Genomic DNA, 26,325 nt, shown 5'->3' on the forward strand with positions numbered 1-26,325 from the left:
GTAAAACACTGTTGGGGCCAAACAAAGCAGGTTGTCTGCCTAGAGGTGTCCCTCTGGTTGTGAATTCCAGCCTCGTCTCCCAGGACTTCTAAGCACTGAGGTTCAAGGCACCTCTTGGGGATTCCTTCTTGAACACATCCTGGGGACTGTGGTGCAGAAACTCTGGAAGGGAAGAGATGCTGGGTGCTTCTGAGATGCTTCACCATCACCGTACACATCTGGTCAGGGGAAACAGCATACACTCTAATTCGGTACTTTCCATTGTCTGACACTCATTATTTGGCTATTTTCACCAGTTTCCAGGGCTTCTCTGGTGGCTCAGATGGTAAAGAATCTGCCTGCAATGCAGGAGACCTGGGTTCAGTTCCTGGGTTGGGAAGATCCCCTGGAGAAGGGTATGGCAACCCATTCCAGTATTCTTGCCTGAAGAATCTCCATGGACAGAGTCTGGAGGGCTATAGTTCATGGGGTCACAAAGAGACATGACTGAGAAACTAAGAACATACACACACCAGTTTCCAAAAACATGAGAGTTTGCAGTCTACATGTAAAATACTTTCTCTCGCCCTCTGTGGTCAACCAGAGGCATCTCTTCTTCTTTGTGGTCATTAAAACCTGACCTTTGATAAAATCCACACCAGTTATCTGTGTTAGCCTATGTATAATATTTCTAATGGGAACTGTGAAATCTTCAGGAAGACAGAGGCACTAAGACAACACACAAATTTGAAATGGGTTCAATGTATTATTGCATTTTCAGCAGAATGAAGAGAGGGCTCCTCTGCTCAAAGTCTACTTAATCATTTCACATCTTTCATAATTAACTAAGGAAAAGGGAGAGGTGAGTAGGTTTTCATTTGGGAGGAGAATTGCTCTGGGTCTGTGCAGCTTCAGAATTTAAATTGCTGCTAATTTGTATAGGAGTCAAATGTGTACCTTTAATAAATTCTATAAGCAATGCCCTCAACTCAAAGCTTTCTCGACTGCAGAAAGTCTTAACACTGATATAGAGTAGGTATAAAGCCACATGTACTTGGGTCAGTCAAAAAAAAAAAACATAGGAAAGTTTGCACTTTCTAGGAGGAAGAGCTAAGAAGCAGATATCTCTGCATTAAAAGGTGGGGCCTTATTCTTCAACAGGAGAGCAGCAGAGAGACCCCCAGGGGGTTGGGAGGAGACACTAGGGGGGCCCATGCAGACTCCTCAGGCCAGCTGTCAGGACACCACGCTACTATTACACATACACAGTAGGACTTTAAAAGTTACAGGCTCAGCAGCTTGATGGTTTTCAACAGGATCGTGGGAGTTTTGTTCCCTTGTTCTTTGGTTTCTTTAAAAGATGAATGGAATGAGGGCTCTTCGAGACTTGGGGTAGTCATCAAACATCTTGAGGTAGAATCTAAAAGACAAAAGAGGAATGATTATAAATACAATCAAGCAGCGGTCACTGGTTGACGTTTGATCTGTTTGAAGTCCGTGTTACAAATCAGCCTGCAGTTATTCGGGGCCTGACTTTTCCAGGTGGCCATCTGTCTATTTTCTTCCTCCAGCATCCTATCTCTTGCAAATGTTGAAGCTTCTTATGTTGGGAAATAAAAAACAATAGCCAGAGACCAGCAGTAGTGGCTGTACCACATGATGAGCGTACCTGATGCCACTGAGTTATATATTTAATATGGTTAAAATGAGAAATTTCGTTATGTATATTTTACCCAGTAAAGAATATATAATAGCCAGAAAGAAGTACTCGGTGGATTCAACTGAGGCATACAGGAACCAGAGATCACAAAAAGCATGGTCAAGGTTAACTCTAGAGAAATGGTCAGGTTCCCAGGTAAAATATCCCTTCACAAGGCCTGGGGGAATGCCAAAAGAAAAAAGAAATGTTACTTTGTATTGTCTATTGAATTGTGTGTCCCCTAAAACATAGGCTGAAGTTCTAACTTCCAGTACCTGAGAAGGTGACCTTATTTTGAAAATAGGGTCATTGCAGATATAATTTATTAAGATAAGGTTGTACTGGAGCAGGGTGGGCCCTTAATCCAATATGACTGGTGTTCTCACGAGAAGGGGAAGAAGACACACAGAGACAGACACACAGTGGGGGAAAGCCTTGTGAAGACAGAGGCAGGGATGACGGGGATGCAGCTACAAGCCACAAACACCAAGGAATGCCGGCCACTGCCAGAAGCTAGGAAGAGACAAGGAAGGATTCTTCTCTTGAGCCTTCAGAGAGAGTGTAGTCCTCCCACACCTTGATTTCAGACTTCTGCCTCCAGAACTGCAAGAGAATACATTTCTGTTCTTTAAGCCACTCAGTTAGTTCCTCTTTGGGCAGTCAAGGGAGACTAACACATCTTGTAAAAATGGCTTTCTCTTTAAGTGACCAGGCTGCTCTCTTAACTAGTTGAAGCTGGTAGCTCTTAAGCTATAATTAAACTGATACACTCTGTTCACGTATCATTAAACTGATACACTCTGTTCACCTATCATAGTTTGAAATGGCAAACAGTGTTAATATGTCACAGGAGTTGGCTGGCTTTCCATGCAGTGATGTGGGGTCTGCTGAGCTGCCTTTCACAAACCCCAATTAACCTTATAAAAATGACGCCCTCCAGCCGTCCCTCTGAAGCAGTCAACACAGCAGGACAGGGCTTCAGTTTGGATTTTGTTGCTGCACTAGCTAGAACCCTCTGGTAGAACTGCTGCCTCCCCTGACCAGGCCCAGCACAGTCCATACTCATCAGTCTTCTACTGACTGCTGCCCTGTCCTTACAGGACGGGTAACAGGCCTACCTGAATGGGGCAGAATTATTTCACTGACCCCCTTCCAGGCTGGGGACCCCACTGGTGCCCTTCTCTACCAAGCCCAGGAGGGGGTAGAAATAAGTCATGAGGAGAGTTGCTGTTTCATTCATTTTTAGAAGGTCTCTGCATAAATCCCATTCCAAGCAAAAAAATTCCAAGGAAAAGAACCCATTCTTAGTTAAGCCTTCAAGACTATGAAATTGATCATTAGCTGGACTAAAATGCCTATGCAGGAGCCTAAGGGTTTGCTTCAGGGTCCTGATTCCAAGCCTGTTCTCCCTTTGGGCATCCTCCCCACTCCCCGCCCCACCATGTGTCCAGGAACAACAGGCTTTCTCTTTCCTCTAGCCCCATTTCAGAAAAGGGATCTGAAACTTGTCTTTAAAGCCTGATAGCAATTTAGTATGTATTCCTTTCACTTTCAGTGATACTTAACTTTTTTTCCCCACCCTATCACAGGTGCAGGGATTTGGAGGGAGGTGGAAGCTGGTAAAGCTTTAGGCTAGACCAGTAGGTGAAGGCTAAGTCTCTTCAGTCATGTCCAATTCTTGTGACCCTATGAACTATAGCCTGCCAGGCTCCTCTGTCCACAGAAGGGTCTATCTCCTGCAGTTCCCAGAATTCCCCAGCAGATGACACAGTCCTGAAAGTGTCCCACACAGGTATCACACTGAATGGATGACCCTATCTTCCCAGGAGAAATAAACACAGAAAGAATGAAGAGACAGACCTAAAGCAAAAACACCACCCAGTTGTGGATGTGACTGGTGATGGAAGTAAAGTCCGATGCTGTAAAGAACAACATTGCATAGGAACCTGGAATGTTAGGTCCATGAATCAAGGTAAATTGGAAGTGGTCAAACAGGAGATGGCAAGAGTGAACATTGACAGTTTAGGAATCAGTGAACTAAAATGGACTGGAATGGGTGAATTCAGATGACCATTATATCTACTACTGTGAGCAAGTATCCCTTAGAAGAAATGGAGTAGCCATCATAGACAACAAAAGAGCCCGAAATGCAGTTCTTGGGTATAATCTCAAAAACGACAGAATGATCTCTGTTAATTTCCAAGGCAAACCATTCAATATCACAGTAATCCAAGTCTATGCCCCAACAAGTAATGCTGAAGAAGTTGAAGTTGAACGGTTCTATGAAGACCTTCAAGACCTTCTAGAACTAACACCCCAAAAAAGATGTCCTTTTCATTATAGGGGACTGGAATGCAAAAGTAGGAAGTCAAAAAATATCTGGAGTAATAGGCGAATTTGGCCTTGGAATACGGAATGAAGCAGGGCAAAGGCTAACACAGTTTTGCAACTGAACGCACTGGTCAGAGCAAACCCTCTGTTCCAACAGCATAAGAGAAAACTCTACATGTGAACATCACCAGATGGTCAACACCAAAATCAGATTGATTATATTCTTTTCAGCCAAAGATGGAGAAGCTCTATACAGTCAGCAAAAACAAGACCCGGAGCTCACTGTGGCTCAGATCATGAACTCCTTACTGAAAAATTCAGACTTAAATTGAAGAAAGTAGGGAAAACCACTAGACCATTCAGGAATGACCTCAGTCAAATTCCTTATGATTATAGAGTAGATGTGACAAATAGATTCAAGGGATTAGATCTGATAGAGTGCCTGAAGAACTACGGATGGAGGTTTGTGACATTGTACAAAAGGCAGGGATCAAGACCATCCCCAAGAAAAAGAAATGCAAAAAGGCAAAATGGTTGTCTGAGGAGGGCTTACAAATAGCTGAGAAAAGAAAAGAAGCTAAAGGCAAAGGAGAAAAGGAAAGATATACCCATCTGAATGCAGAGTTCAAAGAATAGCAAGGAGAGATTAAAAAAGCCTTCCTCAGTGATCAGAGCAAAGAAATAGAGGAAAACAACAGAAGGGGAATGACCAGAGATCTCTTCAAGAAAATTAGAGATACCAAGGGGACATTTCATGCAAAGATGGGCACAATAAAGGACAGAAATTGTATGGACCTAACAGAAGCAGAAGATATTAAGAAGAGGTGGCAAGAATACACAGAAGAACTGTACAAAAAAGATCTTCATGACCCAGATAACCACGATGGTGTGATCACTCACCTAGAGCCAGACATCCTGGAATGTGAAGTCAAGTGGGCCTTAGGAAGCATCACTACAAACAAAGCTAGTGGAGGTGATGGAATTCCAGTTGAGCTCTTTCAAATCCTAAAAGATGATGCTGTGAAAGTGTTGTACTCAATATGCCAGCAAATTTGGAAAACTCAGCAGTGGCCACAGGACTGGAAAAGGTCAGTTTTCATTCCAATCCCAAAGAAAGGCAATGCCAAAGAATGCTCAAACTACCACACAATTGCACTCATGTCACCACAATAGGAAAATAATGCCCCAAATTCTCCAAGCCAGGCTTCAACAGTACATTAACCGTGAGCTTCCAGATGTTCAAGCTGGATTCCGAAGTGGCAGAGGAACCAGAAATCAAATTCCCAACATCCGTTGGATCATCAAAAAAGCAAAAGAGATCCAGAAAAACATCTACTTCTGCTTTATTCACTATGCCAAAGCCTTTGACTGTGTGGATCACAACAAACTGTGGAAAATTCTTCAAGAGATGGGAACACCAGACCACCTTACCTGCCTCCTGAGAAATCTGTATGCAGGTCAAGAGGCAACAGTTAGAACTGGACATGGAACAACAAACTGGTTCCAAGTCAGGAAAGAAGTACATATATTGTCACCCTGCTTATTTAACTTATATGCAGAGTACACCATGTGAAATGTCAGGCTGGACAAGGCACAAGCTGGAATCAAGATTGCCAGGAGAAATATCAATAACCTCAGATATGCAGATGACACCACACTTAGACAGAAAGAGAACTAAAGAGGCTCTTGATGAAAGTGAAGGAGGAGAATGAAAAAGTTGGCTTAAAACTCAACATTCAGAAAACTAAGATCATGGCTTATGGTCCCATCACTTCCTGGCAAATAGATGGGGAAACAATGGAAAACAGTGACAGATTATTTTCTTGGGCTCCAAAATCACTGCAGATGGTGACTGTAGCCATAAAATTAAGACGCTTGCTCCTTGGAAGAAAAGGTATGACCAACCTAGACAGCATATTAAAAAACAGAGGCATTACTTTGCCAACAAAGGTTCTTCTAGTCAAAGCTATGGTTTTTCTAGTAGTCATGTATGGATGTGAAAGTTGGACTGTAAAGAAAACTGAGCACCAAAGAATTGATGGTTTTGAACTGTGGTGTTGGAGAAGACTCCCTTGGACTACAAGGAGATCCAACCAGTCAATCCTAAAATTCTGAATATTCATTGGAAGGACTGATGCTGAAGATGAACTCCAATACTTTGGCCTGATGGGAAAAACTGACTCATTGGAAAAGACCCTGATGCTGGGAAAGATTGAAGGCAGGAGGAGAAGGGGAGAACAGAGGATGAGATAGTTAGATGGCATCACTGATTCAATGGACGTGAGTTTGAACAAGCTCCGGGAGCTGGTGATAGACAGGGAAGCCTGGCGTGCAGCAGTTCATTGGGTCGCAGAGTGGGACACGACTGAGCAACTGAACTGAACTGAACTGATCTTCCAAGGAAGCCAGCAATGACCTGGGTTATGATCTATAGAAGGTGGGGGCAGGGGAAGGAGAAGAGTACCAGAATAAACCCTAGTATTACGTAGACTCCAAGAAAAGAATTCTGGAGTTTCCAGGGCTCTGTGATTACCTGAACTGTTAGCACCAAACCTAGAATTAAAGATAGCAGCCACACTAGGTTCAGAGCTAGTGCTTTTCCCCACTGACTCTCCATCCAAACTGCCTGGGAAGCTCTGGAAAGTGTGACCTGGGGTCCCAGCCATGGAACACACTTAGAGAGTGTGGCTGAGGTGAACTGAAGCACCCCTTGTACCTCCTGACTCTTACCTGTAGCCCACAGCCAAACAGCAGCCATCGCCAGATAAGCCTGATAGGCGGGCACAGAGCCCGGTCAACTACCTCACATGGAAACCAAGTGCCCCTCTCTGGAAAGCCTTCTTCAACAGGCACGTGGCTTCGCGAGTCCCCTCAGTGCCCCTGTCTATGTGGAATTGTGTTTGTTCATAGGAAGGTAAAAAGTGTCACTGATGCTGCCACCCAGCTCAATTCCAACTTCAGTGAAAATCTGAGACCTCAGAATTGGCCCATCTGGGTTACTGTGTCAACTTTACCTTGTTAAAAATAAATCTTTTAGGTTTCTAAATCTGAGTCCGTGTTTTAAGAAAAGCCTGTTTGGAGAAGAAAGCTATGTGGATGCTGCCACCTTAATTGAAAAGTTTACCTATGATGATGAAAAGCTCGCAGCCCAAGGAAACAAAGTGAGAAAAATGCAAATGCAAGTGCTGGGAGGGACCAAGAGGCCAGGGCATAGCCGATCCATTCAATGATCTCACCGAGGAAATTGGCTCCAGAAACATACGTGAACAAGCCACCTGCGTGCGGAAGAATCGACAAGTCAGTCCCCTGTGCTCCATTATTGCCATGTGAGAACCCCTCTGCTTTGTTCCAAAACATATAAGGGCACCTTGGTCAAATGCAGGGCTGGAGACCGCCTTCAGAGTCGGGGGAGTTTGGTGCAATCCTCTTGGGGAGCAGGGAAAACAGTGTCGGCCTCCTGTAGCCCTCAGAACATCCTGCTTATACGTCAACCTCACACCCTGGTTACTTGGGAATAGTTAGAACTTCAAATATTCTGCACCTTTATCTCTGAAAATGCACTTGTACTTGTAAGGCTTCCCATCCTAGGTTTTGATGAAGTAAATATGGTTCTCTACATCTTTAAGAACACACAAGTGGCAGGAAATAAACAAATGCTACCCCCTGACTTCTCACTAGTTAAGTCTAGTGAGACTTCTTGAAGAGGACAAATGTGTTGGTTGTGCATGATATGGCTTTATTTGCTAACCTAGGAAGGATCAGCACTCTACATACAAGTGATTGTTAATTTCTTGTGTCATCTTGACTGGGCCATGTGGTGCCCAGATTCTTGATTGATCATTATTTCTGGGTATGTCCGTGACAGTGTCTGGATCAAATTAACAGTTGAGTCAACAGACTGAGTAAGGCAGATTGTCTCCCCACCCCACGCCCAGCCCCCAGATTGAGAGGCGTCAATCCTCTGGAGGCTTGAACAAAACAAAAATCGGCTGAGGGAGACTTCGTTCTCCGGTTTTGAGCTGAACATTGGTTTCCTGCACTCAGACTGGAACTTACACAGAAGATCTCCTAGTTCTCAGGCCTTGAGAACTAGAAATTACACCACCTATTCTCTGGGGACTCTACCTTGTAGATGGCAGATTCTGGGCTTTCTCAACCTCCACAGTCATGTGAGCCAATTCCTCATAACAAATCTCTTTATTGATCAGTTGTGTGTGTGTGTGTGTTTTCAGTCATGTCCAACTCTTTTGTGACCCCATGACTATAGCCCACCACGGTCCTCTGTCCGTGAGATTTTTCCAGGCAAGAATACTGGAGTAGGTTGCCATTGCCTCGTCAAGGAGGTTGCCATTTCCTCCTTCCAGGCCCAGGGATCAAACCCCTGTGCTCCTGTGTCTCCTGCACTGGCAGGTGGGTTTTTTTATCATTGAGCCACCTGGGAAGCCTAATTCAATTGGTTCTGCTTCTCTGGAGAACCCTCATACAGCACATGATAAACTGCAACCAAGTGACAGCCTACTTCCACCTGACCCCAAACCCCACACTCCCCACACTGAGGGTTATCGTGATCACGAACCTGCCTGGAGGCTCTTCTCTTGCTCTTTCAGGTTCAGACCAGGAACGCAAATGTATCGTGGGGCAGGATGGGACATGGAGGAGAAGCCAGGGACCTGCTGGGATAGACTGCATCATCTGTGCCCTCTCTTTTGTTACTCATAGTGAAACTCCTGGGACAGGCTCTCAAGGCAGAGTGAGAATCTGGAGGGCAGGGGAGACGTTACCTTGTGGAATCCTATAGATGATTTCTCCAGGCTTCCTGAGCTGGCGCAATATATAGTCACTGTGAATGTTGATTCCCATTCCCAAAATGAATAAGAAGATACCTTGGCAAAGAAGAGAGGGAGAAGTTAACAATGTGTGCTGTTTTTGGTGTTTTCTCACAATCAAAGTGTTTTGTGGTTTGTTTTTTTGTTTGTTTGTTTAGTTTGATTGTTTTCTAAAAAATGAAGGGAAGGGCATTTGACCTCAAATTCTAAGAATGCTACTAAATCAAGAAAGGAGGGAGGGAGCAACGTACCCTGGTCCCAAATTTGAATGAAAGAGCTATGCTGTTTCATAGGCCAAAGACTGAAAATGCACAGTGTCAGGTGATAGAGAGGAGTGAGAGAGGAGAGGGAGCCCCACCATCATCCGACATTTAAATACATAAGTACATAAGCAAGTAAATGAATGAATAAATAGCAAGCCTTCAGCTCATTCAAAAACAATCAAACCATGGTCAGCAAACTTAACCACCAATTAGAATCCCTCCTCCTTGACCACCCCCACTTTAGAGGCTGGAAGGCTGAGAAGAGGCCTTGTGACCTAGTACTGCTGAGACGGTGTAAAGAAAAGATTTCTGGAGATTTCCTTGGAACTCTTTTGCTTTTCTGATAAAGGGGGCAGGTGGGACCAGTGCCTCTAGTGCCTCCCTCTTCGTTCGTTGCTAGGTGTGATGCCTGGAGCTACAGGAAATGTCTTGCAACCATGTGGTGGCTGTCACGAGGACATGAGATAAATATGTTCAGAACAGTGGAGCAGAAAGTGCCTGGGATCTTAGTGACACCAGGAAGCAGCTGAAGGAATGCAGAAACCACCTACCTTTGGACAACTTGTTATGTGAGAAATATAAATTCTTAATTATTTAAGTTACTAAGAGTTGGTTTAAAGCTCAACATTCAGAAAACTAAGATCATGGCATCCGGTCCCATCACTTCATGGCAAATAGATGGGAAAACAGAGGAAACAGTGGCTGACTTTATTTTGGGAGGCTCCAAAATCACTGCAGATGGTGATTGCAGCCATGAAATTAAAAGACGCTTAATCCTTGGAAGGAAAGTTTCAAAAGCAGAGACATTACTTTGCTGACAAAGGTCCATCTAGTCAAGTCTATTGTTTTTCCAGTGGTCATGTATGGATGTGAGAGTTGGACTGTGAAGAAAGCTGAGCCCCGAAGAATTGATGCTTTTGAACTGTGGTGTTGGAGAAGACTCTTGAGAGTCCCTTGGACTGCAAGGAGATCCAACCACTCCATCCTAAAGGAAATCAGTCCTGGGTGTTCATTGGAAGGACTGATGTTGAAGCTGAAACTCCAATACTTTGGCCACCTGATGCGAAGAGCTGACTCATTTGAAAAGACCCTGATGCTGGGAAAGATTGAGGGCAGGAGGAGAAGGGAAGGACAGAGGATGAGATGGTTGGATGGCATCACCGACTCAATGGACATGAGTCTGGGTAAACTCCAGGAGTTGGGGATAGACAGGGAAGCCTGGTATGCTGCAGTTCATGGGGTCGCGAAGAGTCGGACATGGCTGAGCGACTGAACTGAACTGAACTGAACTGAAGAGTTGGTTTTCTGTGACTTATTGCTCAGAGCAGTACTGACTGATATATCTACTCTTGTGGAAGTAGTTAGAGAGCTTGGCACCTAGCAAACCGATTTTCACACTGTACACTCCTCTTCCCCATTCACAGGCACAGAAAAGTCTGAGATGAGGAGAGTCACGACTCTGTATGCTAGATCTTATGCCATAGATGCCCAAGCCCAGCTCTCAGCTAAGTGTATGTGTGCTGATCAAATTACAACAGGCAAAAAGCAAGAACAGTTGAATTAAAAGCAGTCACGTCTACTCTCGCCTCATTTGCTATGGTATGAAACAATCATTTTTAATCTTGATGCAGAAGACCCAGGTTCGATCCCTGGGTTGGGAAGATCCTCTGGAGAAGGAAATGGCAACCCACTCCAGTACTCTTGCCTGGAAAATCCCATGGACGGAGGAGCCTGGTAGGCTACAGTCTATGGGGTCACAAAGAGTCAGACACGACTGAGCGACTTCACTTTCACTTTCACTTTCAGTCAAAAGATTATTATCCTGGAGGGAAGGGACACCAGTGGAGGGAGCACCGGGGAATGGGAGAGGGGCGGAATAGCACACACAGCAATGAAAACGCAGGCACCTTCGATGTGATGTCTAACAAGTCACTTAACTTCTCTGAGCCTCAGTTTTCTTATCTGTAAAACGTAGAATCTAATAGCACCTATCTTACAAGGATAATATGAGATTCATTCACACGTTTACTCTTTCATTCATTTATTCAAATAACATTTGCTGAGGTCTTACTATGTACCAAGCGCTGTCTTAAACACCAGGGATGTAGTAGTGAGAAAAGCAGTCAAGGTGTCTGTTCTCATAGAGATTACATTTCAGCGGAGAAACACAGAAATGAATTAAAATAATGAAAAATTTTAAATCACATATCACTACAAAGCAGAAAATCAAAGTAGGATGAGGAAACAGAGAGTGAATTGGGGTGGGGAGGAGGTGTCTCTACTTTAGATGAGGTCAACAGGGAAAGCTTTTCTGAAGATTTGGCATCTGCCCTATGGTTTGAATAATGAGAATACAAAGATTGGTATTTGCAGGGAGAGCTTTCTGGTAGAGGAACTAACAGATGCAAAGGTCCTAAGGATAGTATAGGTTTAGTATGTCTAAGAAACAGAAGGAAGGTGCTGCAGTTAATGCTTTAAGATAGATGGCAGGAGGTGGGGGATAATGAGATGAGAATAGGGTGATAATTTCAAAATTTCATTGGGCTCTATGGGCCACGGTGAGAAGTTCGGATTTTTAAGAGCAACAGGAAGCCACTGGCAGGTTTTAAGTAGGGGAGAATAGGGTCTGATGTCAGTTTATTACAAAAGAAGTACATATGTCTTGTGGAAGATGAAATGCGTATTAACAAAAATAAGAAAAATGAGACACTTTGTTCCTACTGCCAATAAACACCTTAGTGCATATCCTTGAGATCTTCATCTTATGTAATACCTTGGCATATTTCAGTTTCCACAATATTCCCAGAACTCTGCTTCTAGCTGGTTCGTGTAAACCAAAGTCCAAAATAGGCACACATCTAACATCTGGTCATTACATCCTTTAAGGACATTTATATCTAGCCCAGATCCCTACCTTTTATTTTTTTTCAGAATACTGACTTCTTGAAAAGACTGAACAGTTCAGTTCAGTTCAGTCACTTAGTCCTGCCGATTCTTTGCGACCCCATAGACTGCAGCACGCCATGCTCCCCTGTCCATCACAAGGTCCCAGAGCTTGCTCAAAATCAGGTCCATCGAGTCGGTGATGCCATCCACCCATCTCATCCTCTGTTGTCACCTTCTTCTCCTGCCTTCAATCTTTCCCAGCATCAGGGTCTTATCCAAGGAATCACCTTTCGCATCAGGTGGCCAAAGTATTGGAGTTTCAGCTTCAGCATCAGTCTTTCCAATGAATATTCAGGACTGATCTCCTTTAGGATGGAGTGGTTGGATCTCCTTGCAGTCCAAGGGACTCTCAAGAGTCTTCTCCAACACCACAGTTCAAAAGCATCAATTCTTCAGTGCTTAACTTTATAATCCAACTCTCACATCCATACATGACTACTGGAAAAACCATAGCTTTGACTAGATGAAACTTTGTTGTCAAAGTAATGTCTCTGCTTTTTAATATGCTTTCTAGGTTGGTCATAGCTTTTCTTCCAAGGAGCAAGTGTCTTTTAATTTCATGGCTGCAGTCACCATCTGCAGTGATTTTGGAGCCCAATAAAATAAAGTCTCTCACTGTTTTCCACTGTTTCCCCATCTATTTGCCAGGAAGTGATGGGACCATATGCCATGATCTTCATTTTCTGAATGCTGAGTTTTAAGCCAACTTTTTCACTCTCCTCTTTCATTTTCATCAAGAGGCTCTTTAATTCTTCTTCTCTTTCTGCCATAAGGGTGGTGTCATCTGCATATCTGAGCTTATTGATATTACTCCTGGCAATCTTGATTCCAGCTTGTGCCTTGTCCAGCCTGACATTTCACATGATGTACTCTGCATAAGTTAAATAAGCAGGGTGACAATAAACATACTTCTTTGCTGATTTGGAACCAGTCTGCTGTTTCATGTCCAGTTCTAACTGTTGCTTCTTGACCTCCATAGATTTCTCAGGAGGCAGGTAAGGTGGTCTGGTATTCCCATCTCTTGAAGAATTTTCCAGTTTGTTATGATCCACACAGTCAAAGGCTTTGGCATAGTCAATAAAGCAGAAATAGATGCTTTTCTGGAACTCTCTTGCTTTTTCAATGATCCAACGGATGTTGGCAATTTGATCTCTGGTTCCTCTGCCATTTCTAAATCCAGCTTGAACATCTGGAAGTTCATGGTTCATGTACTGTTGAAGCCTGGCTTGGAGATTTTTGAGCATTACTTTACTAGCATGTGAGATGAGTGCAATTGTGTGGTAGTTTGAACATTCTTTGGCATTGCCTTTCTTTGGGATTGGAATGAAAACACCTTTTCCAGTTCTGTGGCCTCCGCTGAGTTTTCCAAATTTGCTGGCATATTGAGTGAACCACTTTCACAGCATCATCTTTCAGGATTTGAAAGAGCTCAACTGGAATTCCATCACCTCCACTAGCTTTGTTTGTAGTGATGCTTCCTAAGGCCCACTTGACTTCGCATTCCAGAATGTCTGGCTCTAGGTGAGTAATCACACCATTGTGGTTATCTGGGTCATGAAGAACTTTTTTGTATAGCTCTTCTGTGTATTCTTGCCACCTCTTCTTAATATCTCCTGCTTCTGTTAGGTCCATACCATTTCTGTCCTTTATTGTGCCCATCTTTGCATGAAATGTCCCCTTGGTATCTCTAATTTTCTTGAAGAGATCTCTGGTCATTCCCATTCTATTGTTTTCCTCTATTTCTTTGCAGTGTTCACTGAGGAAGGCTTTCTTGTCTCTCCTTGCTATTCTTTGGAACTCTACATTCAGATGGGTGTATCTTTCCTTTTCTCCTTTGCCTTTAGCTTCTCTTCTTTTCTCAGCTATTTGTAAGGCCTCCTCAGACAACCGTTTTGCCTTTTTGCATTTCTTTTTCTTGGGGATGGTCTTGATTCCTGCCTCTTGTACAATGTCACAAACCTTCATCCATAGTTCTTCAGGCACTGTATCAGATCTAATCCCTTGAATCTATTTGTCACGTCCACTGTATAATAAGGTTATGCCTGAATGGTCTAGTGGTTTTCCCTACTTTCTTCAATTTAAGTCTGAATTTTTGAGTAAGGAGTTCATGATCTGAGCCACAGTCAGCTCTGGGTCTTGTTTTGTTGACTTTATAGAGTGTCTCCATCTTTGGCTGCAAAGAATATAATCAATCTAATTTTGGTATTGACCATCTGGTGATGTTCACGTGTAGAGTTTTCTCTTGTGCTGTTGGAAGAGGGTGTTTGCTATGACCAGTGTGTTTACTTGGCAAAACTCTGTTAGCCTTTGCCCTGCTTCACTTTGTAGTCCAAGGCCAAATCTGCCTGTTACTCCAAGTATTTTTTGACTTCCTACTTTTGCATTCCAGTCCCCTATGATGAAAGGCACTTTTTGGGTGTTAGTTCTAGAAGGTCTTGTAGGTCTTCACAGAACTGTTCAACTTCAACTTCTTCAGCATTACTTGTTGGGGCATAGGCTTGGATTACTGTGTTATTGAATGGTTTGCCTTGGAAACGAACAGAGACATTCTGTCATTTTGAGATTGTATCCAAGAACTGCATTTCGGGCTCTTTTGTTGAGTATGATGGCTAGTCCATTTCTTCTAAGAGATTCTTCACAATAGTAGCTATAATGGTCATCTGAATTAAATTCACCCATTCCAGTCCATTTTAGTTCACTGATTGCTAAAATGTTGATGCTCACTCTTGCCATCTCCTGTTTAACCACTTCCAATATACCTTGATTCATGGACCTAACATTCCATGTTCCTATGCAATATTGTTCTTTACAGCATCGGACTTTATTTCCCAACAACAGTCACATCCACAACTGGGCTTTTTTTTTTTTCACTTTGGCTCCATCTCTTCATTCTTTCTGAAGTTATTTCTCCACTCTTCTCCAGTAGCATATTGGGCACCTAGCAACTTGGGGAGTTCATCTTTCAGTGTCCCTATCTTTTTACCTTTTTCATACTGTTCATGGAGTTCTCAAGGCAAGAATACTGAAGTGGTTTCCCATTCCCTTCTCCAGTGGGCCACATTTTGTCAGAACTCTCCACCATGACCCATCCATCTTGGGTGACCTTGTAGGGCATGGCTCATAGTTTCATTGAGTTAGACAGGGCTGTTGTCCATGTGATCAGTTTGACTAGTTTTCTGTGATATTGGTCTTCATTCTTACTGCCCTGTAATCGATAAGGATAAGAGACTTATGGAAGCTTCCTGATGGGAGAGACTGACTGTGGGGGAAACTGGGTCTCATTCTGATGGGCAGGGCCATGGTCAGTAAATCTTTAATCCAATTTTCCATTGATGGGTGGGACTCTGTTCCCTACCTGTTGTTTGACCTGAGACCAAACTATGGTGGAGGTAATGGAGATAATGGTGACCTCCTTCAAAAGGCCCCATGCAAGCACTGCCACACTCAGTGCCCCGATGCTGCAGCAGGCCACCCCTGACCTGCATCTCTGCCGGAGATTCCTAGACACTCATGGGCAAGTCTGGGTCAGTCTCTTGTGGGGTCACTGCTCCTTTCTCCTGGGTCCTGGTGCACACAAGGTTTTGTTTGTGCCCTCCAAGAGTCTGTTTCCCCAGTCCTGTGGAAGTTCTGGAGGCTCTATGGTGAGGTTAATGGTGACCTCCTCCAAGAGGGCTTATGCTGCACCCAGAGCACCTGCCCCTGCAGCAGTCCACTGCTGACCCGTACCTGCCTTTCAAAACACTGAAAGGCAAGTCCAGCTCGGTCTCTGTGTGGTGTCCTGGTGCACACAAGGTTTTGTTTGAGCCCTCCAAGCATCTCTGGTGGTATGGGGTTTGATTCTAAACGTGATTTCACCCCTCCTACCATCTTGCTGGGGCTTCTCCTTTGCCCTTAGACGTGGGGTATCTTTTTTTAGTGGGATCCAACATTCTCCTGTCCATGGTTGTTCAGCCACAAGTTTTAATTTTGGAGTTCTCGTAGAAGATGAGTGCATGTCCTTCTACTCTGCCATCTTGAATAAACTCCTCAAAGGCTGGACAGTGGTCCCTCAAATGTCCCCCTTTCTAGATAAGACTTGCTTATTTCCTCATGGTGGCATTTAACTTATTTCTTTATTCTCTATATTTCCTATAAATTTGCATAAATCGTTTTCCTGTGTGGTTATGGTACCAGTTTAATATACAGTTAGGTACATTTATTTATTTGTTCTCAATGTTGAGGAACTTCATGTGAATTTTTAATTAAGTTATGAAGTTTCATGATTTAAAGGACAAGGCTATCTTAAAAGAAGATTTCTGCCCACCATCCCATTTTCTTTACTCTAAACCCTAGAGATACTCTTTTTAAAAAATAGTTTCTTTTTTTTATCAATCCAATATTTCCTCTTCCACTTTTAAATACACACAGTGTCCTATTTCTACACAAAAAGCAGCATGGTATATACACTATGCACACTTTATTTTTACTTAACCATGTGTTCTAGAGATGTCTTCACATGAAAAAGAGACATTCTTTGCTTTTGTTTTGCTTTGGTTGTTTTTCTGAGGCTTCAGAATATTCCATTGTGTGCATGTACCAGTATTCATGCAACTAATGCTCTGGCTATTCGAGTGTTGAAATGTTCGCTCTGACTGCTGTGTGAAGAAGGGGCTACTGAAGGCCAGGACTTGAAGTAGAAAGGTTAACTTAAAGGTCACTGTGGCACTCCAGGCAAGAGGTCATCCTGGTTCAGACCAGAATGAAGTTAGTGTGGTTATGGAGAACTGAGCTCAATTGGCACATGTTTTAGAACTAGAGGGAGCTATTCTAAGCTGATGGAGAGAAGATGTGTAATGTAAAGAGAGGGACTAAGGATAATCTCTGCCTTTTTTCCTTTGAGCAAGAATAATGCACAGTTGAAACTTTACTTTATTAAAAAAAATTAAATTCCTCTTGCAGATAATGAAAAATATTCAAAGATCATTGTTTTCTACTATTTTAGATAGGTGGTCAAGAAAGTCTCAATGAGGAGATGTGAACTGACAGAGACCTAAATAAAAGGAGAGACCAGCTCCCTGAGTATAGAGGGGTTGAGCATTCCAGAAGAGGGTGTAGTCTATACAGTAGCTCTGGGACAGGACAAACCTGACCATTTCAGGTCCAGCAGGAAGGCCACTGAGGCTACAGGACAGTAAACAAGATGGATGGAGATAGGAAGCAAAGTCAGGACAGGATCAAGAACATCTGGGTTTCACAGGCAGTGGTAAGGAATTTGTATTTTATCTTGAGAGTAACAGAAATGCGTTGGAGGATTTTGAGATGGGGAATACCATATGTTTTTAAAAGATCTCTCTGGCTGCTATACAGAGAAAAGACCAGTGTGGAGATGGTTGTGGTAGGGGAAGGGGAATGGAATCCTTGAGTGTTTATTATAATAGGGTGGGGAGAGGTGATGGTGATATAGCCTGTAGAAAGAGGCATTAACTAGGGTGTGGGTTAGAAGCAGTCAGGTTTACTTACCCAGGCTAAACCGTATGTCTGTGTACCACTCAGCAGGGTATTCAGCACAGTAGACCAGATAGTAGCCTTGGAGGAGTCCATTTCCCATGCAGAAGACAAAGCCTCTGAAAAGGAATACCACTGGAAACGGCCTCCCTCTAGTGAGCAGTGAATAAACAAATGTCCTGGGGTATACGGGGGAGAAAGGTCAGGATCCATTGTTAAAAAATATCAAGCAAGGAGATGAAACAACAGGCAATCGCATTAAACCCATTTTTAAAATCCATTTCCCTTAAATGAATGCAGTGAGAGACATTATTATTAATATCTAGTTCTGTGTGTGTTAGTCGCTCAGACGTGTCCAACTTTTTCTGATCACATAGACTGTAGCCCACGAGACTCCTCAGTCCATGGATTTCTCCAGGCAAGAATACTGGACTGGTTGCCATTCCCTTCTCCAAGGGATCTTCCCAACCAGGGATGGAACACAGGTCTTCCACACTGCAGGCAGATTCTTTACCATGTAAGCCACCAGGACTTGTAATAGAGCAATCATCTGTGCTATGATTTGTCTTGTTTCATTAAAATTCATAGTAGCCATCATTACAACAGCTTTGAAAGGCAAATTTCATCCTTATAAATTAATAAATTCAATCCTGTAAACCCAGGGCTGGATCATCTTTGTATAGATCTAGAAGTGAAATCCAGATTGTATTGGAGGAGGATAGAGCCAGGCTTATCCCATGCAGCAGTGCAATGGAATTTTTATAGCAGCCGTACAATCATACATCTTTCCATATGTCTTCCTAGTATGATTTAACTCCTGGTATTATAGCATTCCCCAGAAAGTGATTATATTCTTTGCAGCCAAAGGTGGAGGAGCTCTATACGGTCAACAAAAACAAGACCAGGAGCTGACTGTGGCTCAGATCATGAACTCCTTATTGCCAAATTCAGACTTAAATTGAAGAAAGTAGGGAAAACCACTAGACCATTCAGGTATGACCTAAATCAAATCCCTTATGATTATACAGTGAAAGTGAGAAATAGATTTAAGGGCCTAGATCTGATAGATAGAGTGCCTGATGAACTATGGAATGAGGTTCATGACATTGTACAGGAGACAGGGATCAAGACCATTCCCATGGAAAAGAAATGCAAAAAAGCAAAATGGCTGTCTGGGGAAGCCTTACAAATAGCTGTGAAAAGAAGAGAAGTGAAAAGCAAAGGAGAAAAGGAAAGATATAACCATCTGAATGCAGAGTTCTAAAGAATAGCAAGAAGAGATAAGAAAGCCTTCCTCAGTGATCAATGCAAAGAAATAGAGGAAAACAACAGAATGGGAAAGACTAGAGATCTCTTCAAGAAAATTAGAGATACCAAGGGGACACTTCTTGCAAAGATGGGCTCGATAAAGGACAGAAATGGTATGGACCTAATAGAAGCAGAAGATATTAAGAAGAGGTGGCAAGAATACACAGAAGAACTGTACAAAAAGATCTTCATGACCCAGATAATTACGATGGTGTGATCACTCACCTAGAGCCAGACATCCTGGAATGTGAAGTCAAGTGGGCCTTAGAAAGCATCACTACGAACAAAGCTAGTGGAGGTGATGGAATTCCAGTTGAGCTATTTCAAATCCTGAAAGATGATGCTGTGAAAGTGCTGCACTCAATATGCCAGCACATTTGGAAAACTCAGCAGTGGCCACAGGACTGGAAAAAGGTCAGTTTTCATTCCAATCCCAAAGAAAGGCAATGCCAAAAAATGCTCAAACTACCGCACAATTGCACTCATCTCACGTGCTAGTAAAGTAATGCTCAAAATTCTCCAAGCCAGGCTTCAGCAATACTTGAACCATGAACTTCCTGATGTTCAAGCTGGTTTTAGAAAAGGCAGAGGAACCAGAGATCAAATTGCCAGCATCCGCTGGATCATGGAAAAAGCAAGAGAGTTCCAGAAAAACATCTATTTCTGCTTTATTGACTATGCCAAAGCCTTTGACTGTGTGGATCACAATAAACTGTGGAAAATTCTCAAAGAGATGGGAATACCAGACCACCTGACCTGCCTCTTGAGAAATTTGTATGCAGGTCAGGAAGCAACAGTTAGAACTGGACATGGAACAACAGACTGGTTCCAAATAGGAAAAGGAGTATGTCAAGGCTGTATATTGTCACCCTGCTTATTTAACTTCTACGCAGAGTACATCATGAGAAACGCTGGACTGGAAGAAACACAAGCTGGAATCAAGATTGCCGGGAGAAATATCAATAACCTCAGATATGCAGATGACCCCACCCTTGTGGCAGAAAGTGAAGAGGAACTAAAAAGCCTCTTGATGAAAGTGAAAGTGGAGAGTGAAAAAGTTGGCTTAAAGCTCAACATTCAGAAAACGAAGATCATGGCATCCGGTCCCATCACTTCATGGGAAATAGATGGGGAAACAGTAGAAACAATGTCAGACTTTATTTTTTGGGGCTCCAAAATCACTGCAGCCATGAAATTAAAAGACACTTACTCCTTGGAAGGAAAGTTATGACCAATCTAGATAGCATATTCAAAAGCAGAGACATTACTTTGCCAACAAAGGTTCGTCTAGTCAAGGCTATGGTTTTTCCTGTGGTCATGTATGGGTGTGAGAGTTGGACTGTGAAGAAAGCTGAGTGCCGAAGAATTGATGCTTTTGAACTGTGGTGTTGGAGAAGACTCTTGAGAGTCCCTTGGACTGCAAGGAGATCCAACCAGTCCATTCTGAAGGAGATCAGCCCTGGGATTTCTTTGGAGGGAATGATGCTGAAGCTGAAACTCCAGTACTTTGGCCACCTCATGCGAAGAGTTGACTCATTGGAAAAGACTCTGATGCTGGGAGGGATTGAGGGCAGGAGGAGAAGGGGACGACAGAGGATGAGATGGCTAGATGGCATCACTGACTCGATGGACGTGAGTCTGAGTGAACTGTGGGAGTTGGTGATGGACAGGGAGGCCTGGTGGTGTGCTGCGATTCATGGGGTCGCGAAGAGTCAGACACGACTGAGCGACTGAACTGAACTGAGTTAAATCATACAGTTCAGTTATATCAGTATGATTTAACTCCTGGTATTATAGCATTCCCCAGCAAGTGGGCTGCAGATCCCCTTGAGAAAAATAAATAAGAGATTCCTCTAAATGCTAGGAACTGTGAATATAGGGGAATCCAGGAGGACATTAAAAAATAAAAATAACTTCAAAATAAGAATTTGCCCAAGATATAATGCTAATAGCAAACATCAAACTACATCATGCTTTTTATTTTTCTCCCTTGATGGTGCAATATAACTATCATACAGGAAAGTCTGTAAACCTATATTAATAGATTAATGAATTACTGTCAAATATATACCCATAAAGTCATTAACCAAGACTTGACTTAACCAAGTCAAGAAATGGAACATGGCCATCCCCCAGAAGCCTCCTATAGGTCCTTCCTGTTAACAGTACCACCATCACACAAGAGGTAACCACCACCCTGATTCCTGTAATAATCATGTCCTTTTGCTCCTTTACAATTTTGCCTCATTTGCATGCACCCCTAAAAATATAGTTTGCTCACATTTAATTCCATATGAAAGGAAATACATCATTACGTTTCTAAGACTCAAGCATGTCATTGTGTGTAGCTATAGTTCATTAATTTTCATTGTTGTATATTATTGTCATGTGTGAATATATCACATGTGCTTATCTATTTTACTTTGATGCATATGTGGGTTGCTTGCATAGTGTTTTATGTATTCAAAGATTATTTTCCCATTATTTTAATGATTTTTCATTTTATGTTTAAACCTTTGGAATTTATTTTGTTGCAAGAAGTTAAATAAGAATCAAATGCAATTTTTTTCCTCTAATGCTAGTAAATATACTAAATATCTCTTTCTCACTGACACACTTTGCCATTGGTTGTGACACACATTGCCATTGGTTGTTATTGTTGTTCAGTTGCTAAACTGTGTCTGACTCTTTGTGACCTGATAGACTGCAGCACACCAGGCTTGCCTGTCCTTTACTGTCTCCCAGAGTTTGCAAAACTCATGTCCATTCTGTTGATGATACCATCCAACCATCTCATCCTCTGTTACCCCCATCTCCTCACGCTCTCCATCTTTCCTAGCTTCAAGGTCTTCTCCAGTGAGTCAATTCTTTGCATCAGGTGGCCAAAGTACTGCAGTTTCAGCTTCAGCATTAGTCCTTCCAATGAATATTCAGGGTTGATTTTCTTTAGGATTGACTGGTTTGATATCCTTCTTGTCCAAGGGACTTTCAGGAGTCTTCTCCAGCACAACAGTTCAAAAGCATCAATTCTTTAGTGCTCAGCTTTCTTTATGACCCAGCATGCACATCCAAACATGACTACTGGAAAAACCATAGCTTTGACTATTATGGACTTTTATCAGCAAGGTGATATCTCTTCTTTTTATTATGCTGTCAAGGTTTGTCATAACTTTTCTTCCAAGGAACAAGCATCTTTTAATTTCATGGCTGCAGTCACTGTTTGCTGTGATTTTGGAGCTTAAGAAAATATATTCTGCCACTGTTCCCATTTTCCCCATCTATCTGCCATGAAGTGATGTCCCATCACTGGGGAAACAGTGATTGACTTAATTCTTTGGGGCTCCAAAATCACTGTAGATGGTGACTGCTGCCATGAAATTAAAAGACACTTACTCCTTGGAAGGAAAGTTATGACCAACCTAGACAGCATATTAAAAAGCAGACATTACTTTGCCAACAAAGGTCGCTTTAGTCAAAGCTATCGTTTTTCCAGTAGTCGTGTATGAATGTGAGAGTTGGATTATAGAGAAAGCTGAGCACCAAAGAATTGATGCTTTTGAACTGTGGTGTTGGAGAAGACTCTTGAGAGTCCTTTGGACTACAAGGAGATCCAACCAGTCCATCCTAAAGGAAATCAGTCCTGAGTGTTCACTGGAAGGACTGATGCTGAAGCTGAAACTCCAACATTTTGGCCACCTGATGCGAAGAGCTGACTCACTGGAAAAGACCCTGATGCTGGGAAAGATTGAGGGCAGGAGGAGAAGGAGATTACAGAGGATGAGATGGTTGGATGGCATCACCGACTCAATGGACATGAGTTTGAGTGAACTCTAGGAGTTGGTGATGGACAGGGTGGCCTGGCATGCTACAGTCCATGGGGTCACAAAGAGTCAGACACTACTGAGCGACTGAACTGAATTGAACTGAACTGATGGGACTGGATGCTATGATCTTAGTTTTCTGAATGCTGAGTTTTAAGTCAGCTTTTTCACTCTCCTCTTCTATCTTCATCAAGAGGCTCTTTAGTTCCTCTTTGCTTCCTGCCATTAGGGTAATATCATCTGCATATCTGAGGTTACTGATATTTCTCCTGGTAATCTTGATTTCAACTTGTGATTCATCTAGCCTGACATTTCACATGCTGTACTCTACATAGAAGTTTAATAAACAGGGTGACAATATACAGACTTGATGTACTCCTTTCCCAATTTGGAACCAGTCCATTGTTCCATGTCCAGTTCTAACTGTTGCTTCTTGACCTGCATACAGATTTCTCAGGAGGCAGGTAAGGTGGTCTGGTGTTCCCATCTCTTGAAGAATTTTCCAGTTTATTGTGATCCACACAGTAAAAGGCTTTAATGTAGTCAATAAAGCAGAAATAGATGTTTTCTGAAATTCTCTTGATTTCTCTATGACCCCACAGATGTTGGCAATTTGATCTCTGGTTCCTCTGCCTTTTCTAAATCCAGCTTAAACATCTGGAAGTTCTCAATTCACATATTGTTGAAGCCTGGCTTGAAGAATTTTGAGCATTATTTTGCTAGCATGTGAAATGAGTACAATTGTGTGGTAGTTTGAACATTCTTTGGCATTGTCTTTCTTTGAGATTGGAATGAAAACCAACCTCTTCCAGTCCTGTGGCCACTGCTGAGTTTTCCAAATTTTTTGGCATATTGAGTGCAGCACTTTAAGAGAATCATCTTTTAGGCTTTGAAATAGCTTAGCTGGAATTCCATCACCTCCAGTAGCTTTGTTTGTAGTGATGCTTCCTAAGGCCCACTTGACTTCACATTCCAGGATGTCTGGCTCTAAGTGAGTGACCACAACGTCATGGTTACTTGGGTCATTAAGACCTTTTTCATACTATTCTTCTGTGTATTCTTACCACCTTTTCTTAACATCTTCTGCTTCTGTTAGGTCCATACCATTTCTGTCTTGTATTGAGCCCATCTTTGCATGAAATATTCCCTTGGTCTCTAATTTTCTTGAAGGGATCTCTGGTCTTTCCCATTCTATTGTTTTGCTGTATTTATTTGCTTTGTTCACTTAAGAAGGCTTTCTTATCTCTCCTTGCTCTTTTCTGGAACACTGCATCCAGTTGGGTATATCTTTCCCTTTCTCCTTTGCCTTTCACTTCTCTTCTTTTCTCAGGTATTTGTAAGGCTTCATCAGACTACAATTTTGCCTTCTTGCATTTCTTTTTCTTTGAGATGATTTTGGTCACCACCTCCTGTACGCTGTTAATTTTTTTCCTAATGCTAGTAAATATACTTAATATCTCTTTCTCATGGACACACACTGTCATTGGTACTATACACGAATTTATCATACACATTGGCCCCTCTTCTAGACTCATGTTTCTGTTCCATTGATTTATCTATAGCCAGTACTACACTCGGAGAAGGCAATGGCACCCCACTCCAGTACTCTTGCCTGGAAAATCCCATGGACAGAGGAGCCTGGTAGGCTGCAGTCCATGGGGTTGCAGAGGGTCGGACACCACTGAGTGACTTCATTTTCACTTTTCACTTTCATGCACTGGAGAAGGAAATGGCAACCCACTCCAGTGTTCTTGCCTGGAGAATCCCAGGGATGGGGGAGCCTGGTGGGCTGCCATCTATGGGGTCACACAGAGTCTGACATGACTGAAGCGACTTAGCAGCAGCAGCAGCAGCAGCAGCACTACACTTTTAATAATTGTACTTTTAAAATTTGTCTTGGACTTCCCTTGTGGTTTTGTGGTTAAGAATCCACCTGCCAATGCAGGGGAAAGTGAAAGTCAAAGTGTTAGTTCCTTAGTCAAGTCCAACTCTTTGTGATCCTATGGACAATATGGACAGTAGCCCACCAGGCTCCTCTGTCCATGGAATTCTCCAGGCAAGAACACTGGAGTGGGTAGCCATTCCCTTCTCCAGCAGATCTTCCCAACTCAAGGATGGAACCTGGGTCTTCTGCATTGCAGGCAGATTCTTTACCATCTGAGGCACCAGGATAGCCCATCAATGCAGGGGACACAGGTTCAATCCTTGGTCTGAGAAGATCCCACACAAGCCAAAGAGCAACTAAGCCTGTGTGCCACAATTACTGAAGCCCATGCACCTAGGGCCCATGCTCCACGACAAGAAAAGCCACCACAATCAGAAGGCCACACACCACAACGAAGAGTAGCCCCTGCTGGCCGCAACTAGAGAAAGCCTATATGCAGCAGCAAAGACCCAGTGCGGCCACAAATAAATAAATAAATAAATCTTTTTTAAAATAAAATATGTGTTAATACTAGCTGGGGCTACTCTTATATCATTACTCTTCCTGATGATTTTCAAGATGCCCCTCATTGTTTATTCTTCATGTGAACTTTAAAACCAACTTGTTAAATACACACTCCCAAATGTTAGAAATACCGTTGACCTTTGAACAATGACCTTTTTAACTGCCTGGGTCAACTCACCTACAAATTTTTTTCACTAGAGATACTACAGTACCACACTATGTAAAGTTGGTTGAATTCATGGATGCAGTACCTCAGATAAGGAGGAAGGGCATATACTGGGGAACCGTGGACATGGAGGACTACCTATGAGTTATGCATGGATTTTCAATTGCTTGGAGGATCAGTGCCCCAACAGCCACACTGTTCAAGAGCTCTGGGTACCAACCAAGGCTTGCAGCAACACAGGGAGCATTTAAGTAAGAAAAAGATGGAATCTCAGGAAGGATAACAAGCTTTGTGGTATTTTTAACTGACCTTAATCCCATCTTCCCCTTTCCAGCTCTGCACAGCCTTGACACATGTATACCTGTGGCAGATTCATTTTGATGTTTGGCAAAACTAATACAATTATGTAAAGTTTAAAAATAAAATAAAATTTTAAAAAATAAATAAAAAGAAAAAAAAGAAAAAAGAAAAGAAAAGTAACAGCATCCATTCCTGGATTTGGAGGCAGCAAAACAGGGCTTGAGGTCTTGCAAAGCCTCACTTCCAAAGAGAAGTCAGCATCTTACTTGTTTGGTGGTTCCCTTGTGATGACTGCACTCAAAAGACTCATCTTTAGTCCCCTCACTCAGACTCACCCAGTGCTAAAAGTTTCTGGGTTTGGGGAGTGTTTTTTAAAATATTTTAGCACCACAGTGGCCTGCAGCAGTGGATAACAGGTGGGACAATATTAGACTAATCAAAAAGCGTAAAAAGAAAGACTGAGAAATGAGATGCCCATAGGAGCTTTCATAATATCATACATTATCATGCGTATGCTTAAAAGAAGACTTGGGGTTTCCCTGATGGTTCAGTGGTTGAGAATCCAACTGCCAATGCAGAGGAAACTGGTTCGATCCCTGATTAGGGAAGATTCTACATGCCACGTGGCAATGAAGCCTACAACTACTGAGCCCATGCTCTGCAACAAGAGAAGCCACTGCAAGTAACCCTTGCTCCCTGCAACTCGAGAGGGCCCACGTGCAGCAGTGAAGACCCAGCACAGCTGTGGATAAA

At 42.7% G+C, this 26,325-nt stretch overlaps 1 protein-coding gene across 1 annotated transcript in view; it reads right to left on the reverse strand.

The window, feature by feature from the left end:
* Positions 1 to 461: 461 nt before the first annotated feature.
* The window catches only part of SRD5A2 (steroid 5 alpha-reductase 2), a 47,044-nt gene continuing 21,180 nt past the window's right edge, over positions 462 to 26,325 (reverse strand). The window contains exons 2-5 of the mRNA XM_055539078.1: positions 17,544 to 17,707; positions 8,791 to 8,892; positions 7,134 to 7,284; positions 462 to 1,399 (exon numbers count right to left, since the gene is read on the reverse strand). Coding sequence (XP_055395053.1) covers positions 1,333 to 1,399; positions 7,134 to 7,284; positions 8,791 to 8,892; positions 17,544 to 17,707 — 484 coding nt within the window. The 3' untranslated portion in view covers positions 462 to 1,332. The remainder of the gene's footprint in view (positions 1,400 to 7,133; positions 7,285 to 8,790; positions 8,893 to 17,543; positions 17,708 to 26,325) is intronic.

Source organism: Bubalus kerabau, chromosome 11 (genome assembly GCF_029407905.1).
Source record: "Bubalus kerabau isolate K-KA32 ecotype Philippines breed swamp buffalo chromosome 11, PCC_UOA_SB_1v2, whole genome shotgun sequence".
In the NCBI taxonomy this organism is placed as follows: Eukaryota; Metazoa; Chordata; class Mammalia; order Artiodactyla; family Bovidae; genus Bubalus; species Bubalus kerabau.